Source organism: Vespa velutina, chromosome 4, assembly GCF_912470025.1.
Source record: "Vespa velutina chromosome 4, iVesVel2.1, whole genome shotgun sequence".
NCBI classification, from domain to species: domain Eukaryota; kingdom Metazoa; phylum Arthropoda; class Insecta; order Hymenoptera; family Vespidae; genus Vespa; species Vespa velutina.
Genome location: NC_062191.1, coordinates 3,588,401 through 3,598,335, shown reverse-complemented (window position 1 = coordinate 3,598,335; position 9,935 = coordinate 3,588,401). Strand labels below are relative to the sequence as shown.

The following is a 9,935-nucleotide window of genomic DNA, read 5'->3' as shown; positions in this document are numbered from 1 at the left end:
ACATACCTAAATTCCTCGCTGTCTGTGTTTTAATTCATGTTCGATGTATAGAAAAACTTGTACAGTTCACTGACTATAACAGGCCACAGAGAAGTAGCATGTGTGGTGACATTCGTAAAAGTAATACTCGAAAACACAAAATACTTGTGCCTGAATTGATGGTATCACTTGCGGTAGACGTAGACTATCAGCAAGTCGTTCTAATAAAATAAATGTATATAACATTTTCTTTTTTTTAAGCCATATTGAATATATTATACACACCTTGATATATCATACATACCTTGAATTTCTGGCATATATTTATGATATTGATCCATTTCACTACATAAAATTACAAAAGCCAATCTCTTCAAAAGTTGTGCTTTTTGTTCATATTCCTGTTCTCTCGTGGAAAAAATACTAATGCTGCTACTTTGTGCCATTGAAACGCGATCTAAATAATAAATATTTTTATATAAATCTTTTCGCGTATAGAGAGGACAAAAAAAAATAAATAAATAAAAAGAAAAACTCTGCATACTCATTAAATCTCGGAAAGTGGTATTATCATGTGTCATTAGATTATCTATAATTGTTCTCCAATATGGTAAACATGCAGGCGTCATTTGAAAGAATGCAGGATCAAGTAATAAATCAAGCACATCCTTACGCCAAGCTTTTCTAGTATATTGATATCCGGAAAGAGAACTTAGTAATTGAGAACAAGCTGTGAATGATGCAATATTTTTCATCCTAAAAGTAAAAAATATAAATTTAACTATTAAAGTTTCAATTTACTTTTAGATTATAATTTTATTGAACTTACGTATGATTTTTAAGATACGGTGTAACATTATACATAAGATTCGTAAGTAACGTAACAACTCTTTCTTTTTCTTGTGAGCCATAACTGACATCTAATAAAGGTGCTAATATTTCAGCTAAAACTCCTTGTGCTTGAACACTATAAGCTACATTTGGAGGTGTGCCTGGTGTTACTAAAACGAAAGAAAATTATTATCGATAATGATTTGTATAAATCGTGAAAATAATAAAATTAAAATTTTTAAATTACTTACCAGCACCACTTTTGCCTTCTTTACCTTCCGAAGAACCTTCAACAACTTCAAAAACATCTTCGCGTACAGCTAAATTCCTTCTTAACCATGTTGTTTGTTCTAAACATGCTCCAGCTATTTGTGAACATGATTCAATTAACTGGAATTCAATAATTTAATATTTATTATATATAGTAAAATATACATGAGAAAATACGAAACTATAAACTCTAAAAATCAACTATTACCTTTGCGGATACATCTTGTAAGTCCCTAATATCTTTTTTCTCCTGCATGGGAGGGCATTTTTGTACATATTCATTTAAGATTGCTAATAATAAGAATTGGGCAGGTGCTGTTAAGGATAAACCATCTTTCAATAAGCCAAGTAATGATGCCCACGATTCAATAAGTGACTGTGAAGCATTACTTTGCATGTAAACATAAAGTAATTCTAACACAGAAACTTCTAATGAAAAATCTTGCTTAACACCATGAATTGGGGGTGGCGTCTTTACTACTTGATGTACTGTTTGAACTAATGTATCAATTGGTATAACACGTATGGCACTAACTAAATGTACCATTACTTGTTGATTTGGACAAGCTTCTGGGAGTACCTATATATACATATTTATTCATATAATAACATTAATTAGCATATATTTTTAAAAATTTTTAATAAAATTAAAACTTAATAAATATAAGAAAATATTTAGCATATACTTAATATACAGATCAATATAAGAAATAAAACATATTGCATTTAGAAATATAATGAGAATATAGTGACTTTACCTTCTTTGAAGAAGCAGTAGATTGTCGCCTTTCATGCCAAGCAACTGCAACTGCAGCAAGAAAGTTTACTCCATGATGAAAAGATATAGGTGATAGAAGTTCTAATAGTTGATGCTTCACTATTCTTGGACTGCCAACTACACAAGTTGCTTGTTCACTGTATTAAAAATAAAAATGATAAAATAAATATTGATATAATCATAATAAATAATTTTGTATAAATGCGAATATTATACGAACTTGTCCTTTGTAGCTAAAACTGCTTGCCATAAAGTTGAAAGTGAAGCAATTATTCTTGGTAAATGACTTAATGCTGTTCTTCTCGCATGTTGATGTAATTCATTTGCCCCATTTTTCTCTTTTGATGTAAGTTCCTATATATATTAAATCAATGAAATTTCTATTAAATAATTTATTAATATTTACATACAGAAGAAATAATTTTATATGTTTATCTTACCGACGAAAGCGGACTTGGCATAAAAACATGAATAAGATTACTAAAAATTTGTCCAGGATTTGCACCAGGTACACCAGTTTGAACGGTACCACTTAATGGTTGATTAAATGAGAAACCAATTTGTTGTGAAGTATCCAGTAAACAATAATGAAGCAAAAATGTTAGTGCTTCTAAATGTGTGACTGTATAATCAGCAGGTAAGCAGCATTCAACTGTGCTTATATCTTGCAATTTTGAAAGCAGAGTTGCTTCTTCATTGATGTAATAAGAAGCTAAATGTTCAATATTATAACATAGTTGATGAATCACTGATGTTACTATAGACGTTAATGATGAGCCCATAAATGGCAGGCTAGATGTAACAAGAGTTGTCCAATGTTGATGCAGATGTCTCATATGTTCCTAAAATAATATCATAATTAAGTGAAAAAAGATTTTTATTATATATTATGTAATATTCATTAATAATTTGTTACAAGTGATATATAGAACAAACCAATTGTAATGCACTAAGAATGCTATTAAGAAACATTGACTGTTGTGGAATTGGAATACCAGGTACATATTTCAAGCTATTAGCTGTTAAGCTTGAAACAGATCGAGTTGGGGTACTTGGTATAGATGTTGTCATAACACCAATTTCTTCTCCTTTTTGTATACTACATTGATGTTCTAACATTATCAAAGCTAACAACAACCTAAGCAACAGTAATACGTTATAAACAATCTAAACAACAGTAATACGGTATAAAAAATATGTTATGTTTCACAAATCGTACTGACTTTTTCTGAAACACTTTATTACCTTAAGAGTTGTATTTGAAAAGCTTCAGTGTGATCACTTGCTCTATATTTGCATTTATTAATTTCATTTTCTATAATAGGATCATTAAACGATATTATTTCTTCGGTGAATGTAAAGATTTCTTCATTCTCTTTATTTGCATTTTTCATACTCATCACACTTGATACAAGACAATGAAGTGCAACTTTTTGCACTTTGCATTTAGCGAGTAAATCTACTATATAACAACTAAAACCTTTTCCAGAATCTCGTACAATATGAATTAGTTCAGAGAATATTAAAGTTAACAGTTCTGCACTTGCAAGTTGTACCTTTAAAGAAATAAAAATTAATAAAATAACTAATATGTATAATCTTGTAATATATCAATACTTACTTGTCGATTTCCAGAAATTTCTTCTTGTGTGAGTCTCATTTGTCCTAAATTAGGATAATAACTTCTAGCAAAATAAAGACAGACACTAATTAAAACTTCCAAATACATGCTACTTCTGTAGGCTGCTATAAATTCTGTATAAGCTACATCACCATGAAAGTTTCTTCCAAATACACTCTTTCTATGTCTAGCTAATAAATTTAATAATGTTGTATTTTTTGTCGCATTAGCGACACCAGTTGTTGCCGCACAACACAGAAACATTCTAGTATTTGTTATAAGTTCATTTCTCAATGTACGTAAAGCATATAAGGTTCTTGTTGAATCATATACTCCACAATAAAGAAGCATATGAGAGTGAAGATTGTGAACACCTACTCCAGAATTGCGATTTACTTTTACATTATTTTGTATGACGTCATCCGTCTATAAAGAAATTTCATTGTAAGGAAATATATATTCAAAAAGTTTAATAATATTAAATTACTTACATTCTTACTAGTTTCAACATCACATATTTGCATTACTCGATCAAGAACTTCATTCAATATTTCTTCTACAATGCTAGTTGTACTAGAATTACTGAAATATTCTTCTGCTGTAGTACTCAAGTCAATATCACCTTCTTCACCCTCCATTGTCCAACTAGGAACTTCAGCACTTGTTTCAAAGCTTCCTACGTCATGTACATCATAGCCTGTCGTAAATTCATTAGTACTTTGATATTTGCCTTTTAAAATAGTTCCTGCTACTTCTCTTGAACCGCCTGATATCATAATATGTTCTTTTTTTGGCTTATTTTGCTTATTGTTTATTTCTGGACTACTAGAATCAAAACTATTTGTAATAGAATCCAATGATGACCCTATGTCGCCATTCATTTTTTTTAAAGCATTTTTGTCCTTTCCTTTGAGACTTGAATTAGCAGATTCAAAGAGACTCTCATCAAGACTAGCTGTAGAGCCTTTATCAAAATCTATTTTTTTAAATCTAGTAGCATTTTTTAATATTTCTGTTGTCAAATTTGATTTTTTCATACTGGAAAAAGAGTCATCCTCTGTTAACGAATCATTTGAATTTTCGTTACAATTTATTGACAGAGGATTTACAAATACTGAAATTTTACGATTGCCAGAAATACTAGGTGGAACTTCTAATTCCTTCATAAACTGATTTCGTTCAGTAACATAATGATTACAATTATCACCAGTAGCTAATGTTGTAACAGCAAATATTCTTTTTACTTTTACAGGATTTATAGATTTTTTTTTCTTTTTTTCCTTTTTTGATTTTTTATCCTCATTCATGCCATCGCTAACATGATATATAACATTACCATCTACAGAACTAATTGCATATATCTTAGCAGCACCTTCTGTATCATCTTGTATTTCGGATTTTTCTTCAACAGGATCATTTTTTGTTAAAACAGTATTACTATGTTGTATACTAACATGGAGGACACTCATACGACATGTAGACGGATCTAATAACATAGTTAGTAATGGATCCAATATACGGGAAATATCTCCTCGCATAAGTGAATGAAGAAGCCAAGACTGTGCAAGTAATTTCAATGGTGAATTATCTGATAATTGAAGATTATCTAACATTTTTAACAAGGACCTGAAATACATTTATATCTATATTAAGAATTTAATATAATTTTACAAAATTATTTATGTTAAATAAAACGTGTTCGATCAATTTTAATACATAGAATTATAAAAATGAAATTCTTACTGGTCGAATGCTCGTAAGCACCCGCGTAGTCTAGGATTTGTTTCAATTTCTCGTCCAAGGTGCCATAAGGTTGCAAATCTATTGAACGCTTCTATCTTTTTCTCCATGTTATCAGATGCAAGTGCAGATCCTATTACATCTTCAACGGCATCACAGGAATCATGCAAAGCATGATGTAATTCATGCATTAACTCAACACATCTCATCCTGTATTTATGAGCAGGTAACTCACCAAGATGATGCCACAAAGAATGTGCTAACACCTTAAATCAAAATATACTTAAATAATGATAATTTATTATTTTATTAAATAATCAAAATAATGCTTACTTGAAATACGTTGGTATACTGTATTAAGTAAGTTATATGCCACTGTTTTAATAATGGTATCATAACTACAGTTGTTACACCTTCTCCACTTTTTGGATATATTTCTATATCACTATGTGCCTTTAACAATGCTATTAAATCTAGCAATGTTGCAATACTCGTTAATTGCAATGTTGGTTGTTTTCCTAACCAGCAAGCACATACAATCAAGACCTTTAGCCAATCAGGAAAGACAATTGCTCCTTTTGGTTCATCTTCCAGCAATAAACCATCTCCAGAAAGAAAATATTTTGGGAAAGTTGATAATTCAACAAGTAAAGTTGATGCAATTTTAACAGATTCTTCCCATTCAGATTGAGCTATTGTGTCAGTATATGAGTGAAGAATATCAAAACATTTAATGTCTTCAACAACAGATAAATCTTGACTGAAGAACCCAGAATCTTCCAAATTTAATCTGGAGTTCAATAGAAGTTCTAAATAATGCATTCTTTCGTTAAAACTTTCTCTAGGACAAGAAATTAATAAACTATCAAACATATTCTGTACAGTCTTTTCTTTAGCAAGTACTCTGTTACTAATTAATTTCACATAAAAAATTTCATATTGACGTAAACATTTTTCCAGCATCGAATGTTGAGCTTGAAATGCTGAAGATGTTTCTTTTATTAATGAATTCGTAGAATCCATATAATTGTACACAGAATTACGATTTAATATCGTTGATTTTTCTTCCAACACATTTTTCTCTTTTTCTTCAGAATTTGTCTGTATATTTTCCATACTTTTATTTCTTGATAATAATTTAAAATCTTCATTAATTGAAACATTAATGTTGTCAGTTTGTGTTACAGAAGCATCATTCAGTTTAGAAGTACTTCTACTTCCTTTCTTCTTAGATTTTTTTTCAATTCTTTTAGTAGTACCACCAGAATTTGCTCTTCTTCTAAGATTTGGACTTTTTTCATTATAAGAACTATTCATAGTATCAGCTTTGTTTAATTTACTATCTGATTGACTTTTTTCCAATGGAATTGCAATCAAAGAATTATCATTGCTACTTGTAGTAGCATTATTTTGAGAAGAATCCAATTTTGCATCTATTTCACGCTTGTCTGTTTGTGTTGTCGCGATTGTTGGTTGTACTTTGGATAGAATCTTCGCACATAGTTGAAGACTTTTTGAGATTTCCATACAAGAAAGCAGATCAATATGGCACAATAATTTACTAATAATATTGTAAAACAAAGTAGGTAAATGATCAGAAGGGGTATCTATAAATGTGTCCAATGATACAGTATCTAATAGAAATTCTGTTAATATGCATATTTCAATCAAATTTGGCATTCCGCAACCAATAGATTTAACAATCGTTTCTTTGATTTCACACTGAGTTTTAATCCTAGCTTGACAAGCTTTTTCAAACAAAAAACCACAGTGTATCCAAACATAAGACGGTTCTAATGTTGAAAATAGCAAATTTGCTGATTTGACCACTTCATTGGTTTTTGGTATTCTACTTGACTGTCCGCAAGCAATATAAAAAGTTCTATAAATTCAAATTATAAAAAATTAATCAAATTTAATATACTTAATATTATTTTTAAATAATTATATAATAAACGTGCTTTTTTTACCTAAATATTTCAAACAAAATGTCATCTAAGATTATTGGTCCAATATCTGATTTATCTAATAATGAAACTAATATTCTATATGGTTTTAAATCTTGAGGATTTTCTTCGCAACTATTTTTCAATAATGATTTAATAGCTTCAATTAACATTTCTTTTGCATATGTATCAAAATAAGTAGCTGCATCCTCTAGAACTTCATTGGTCGTTGAAGGAGCTTTCGTTTTTAAGATTGATGTATTTACTTCAGTTCCCAAAAGCCATGCAAATAGACGCCTAACAAAATTACATAATATAATAGTTCAATATTTAAAAATATTTTATTTATTTAAAAATGTTTACCTGTTCAAGCTCATGTCTCTTCTCAATATCGTAGTAAGAGCAGCTGTAATTAATAATACCATATCCTTATATAACAATAAACTATTGTGTACAGGAAAACCAACCAATAATAAGTCCAAAGCACTTCTTTGTACTAGAACTGAGTTATCCTGTACTCCAGCGCATAACGCAGTAATCTTAATTAGAACAAAAGTTAATATTGTATATAATATGCAAATATATATTGTAAGTTTTATGTTCTACAAATTTGTAATTTTTGGACTTTTAAATATTTACCATAATATCACTGTCAGTACCCATAATAAATTTCTGCTCTTCCATAGGTATTTTTTTATTCAAATGTGACAGTACAAAAGATATAGCAGGTAAACGTATTCCAGAATTTGAAGCCAAACAATCCCATAAGCATGCATAAAAATGCTCTGCACCTACTCCTTCACATACTTTCTCTAACAGAGAGTTAGTTCTAATAACAATTAATTTTTCTTAATATTAGAGAACAATTGAATGATTTAAAAAAATTTATATTGATAAAGATTATACATTCACAAACTATGAATTTTAATATCAATAGATTTTAATTATACCTATCAAAATGATCAGAACCATCTTCTAAGCCAGGAAGTACGCCACTTAAAAATCCACTCAATCCTGGTCTTAGTCTTTCTCCAAGGGGTACAAAATGAGTTTCATATACAGTCAATAAAGATGGTCTTACATTCATAGCAGCATGGCCCAATAATGGAAAAAGACCTTAAAGAATAAATAATAATAATAATTATAAATTTCTATTTTAGAGCCATTCAAGATACACATATCGAAATTAAATTACCTGCACTATATATAAAAAGTTCATGGCTAAGCCTATTTGTACCCATGCATTTAAAAATGGTATCATAAGTTTCCAAAGCTTTTAAATGAACACCAGAAGGCAAAGCAGGATGCATACATTGTGCTAATCTCTTTGATATTTTTATTCTCCTTGGAATTACTGGAAACTTCATATGATTTAATAATACTTTGTTCAATTTACCAAGCGCAGAAATAAGATCTGCCCATTCGCTAGTATATTCAAAATTTTTTAAAGCCTTGTCTACAGCAGAGACATAGCTAAATAGATAAAATTTTAACATAATTATCAGCTATTATCAGTATCATTTTAAATACTTTTATTACTTTTTAATAATACTTACACGCGATATTTAGAATCTTTCATAAGTTCACATTCTTCCATAGTAATGGAACCCATGATTATTGATTATGTATTAATCTGTTTAAATAAAATATTTTCTAGCTTTTAATTATAATTAAAATCTATTTATATTATCAGTTATTTGATACATTGATGGTAACTTTGACAGTTCTTTTATATTATAAGTAATTCTTATTATATGGCACGTGTTATAAGTAAATAAAAACATGTTCCACGATCTGCAATTAAAAATGAAGAATAATTTAAACTACAAATTTTATATATTCTATAGTACATAAAAATTATCGATATTACAAATCTCATAAGGAAATAAATTTTTTTTTCACTCATATACAGACATATACAATAATAAAATGATAAATTCTGATAACCAAAGCAATAGAAATACAAAAATTGTATATATTTTATTTGGAAAAATCTTTCTTTTAGAAATATATGATATAAAAGAACGCAGTTTTGTTAAACTTTCAAGTCAATATGGCTGATTTTGTAATTAATGTATTACAAAAGAAACACTTTGTATCTACAATATTTTTACTATTTTAAAAAAACAATTGATATTTTGTGTTGACATTTCAAATTTACATATGTTGTCAAGGATAAATTAAAGCTTATTATATCAACATACGATTCAATATCATGGGGATAATGTGAATTATGATAAACCACTTGCAGGATTCGCTATCTTCCAGATTTTTACAAAGTAGAATTAAATCCATAAAAAATATAGAAAAATTTCCGTTTCTTCGAATTTTTTATCACATATACCCAAGTTGTATCTCCCTTTCTTCCCTTATTCTTACTCTTCCTCGTTCTCACTACTTCCTGCCCGCTCTTAACACCTTATTCTATATGCTTATGCAGTAGACTGAAGTTGGCTTTATAATAAGTCTTAAATGATAAAAACTTAAGGCTATTCATAACCTTTCGCTCGAAGCGTGTATAACTTCAGCGATAGGTATGAACAAAATATGAACTACAAGCGTGAGCGAGGAATGGATCTATAAAATTATAAAAATTTAATTAGAATAAATTTTTTAAGGAATTATTTATATGAATTAATTAAAAGTAAATTAAAATATATATTTTCACTTTTGTCGAACATAAATTTCACCATTATCATTCAATCTCTTAAATTAGTCGAAACCATAATAACATGAATGATATATTTAAATAAATTTCTAATAATTATTA

At 28.8% G+C, this 9,935-nt stretch overlaps 1 protein-coding gene across 1 annotated transcript; it reads right to left on the bottom strand.

The window, feature by feature from the left end:
• Positions 1–39: 39 nt before the first annotated feature.
• LOC124948924 (protein dopey-1 homolog) lies at positions 40–9,826 on the bottom strand. The gene is made up of 22 exons (XM_047493259.1): positions 9,370–9,826; positions 8,722–8,959; positions 8,361–8,638; positions 8,116–8,281; positions 7,805–7,994; positions 7,529–7,704; positions 7,190–7,462; positions 5,553–7,101; positions 5,223–5,485; positions 3,971–5,105; positions 3,480–3,905; positions 3,104–3,414; positions 2,795–2,996; positions 2,299–2,700; positions 2,079–2,212; positions 1,839–1,995; positions 1,289–1,660; positions 1,062–1,200; positions 809–980; positions 524–735; positions 284–436; positions 40–200 (listed from the first exon to the last, which is right to left on the bottom strand). The coding sequence occupies exons 2-22, from the start codon at positions 8,775–8,777 to the stop codon at positions 67–69; spliced, it is 6,900 nt and encodes a 2,299-aa protein (XP_047349215.1). The 5' UTR covers positions 8,778–8,959; positions 9,370–9,826; the 3' UTR covers positions 40–66.
• Between the last annotated feature and the right edge of the window lie 109 nt (positions 9,827–9,935).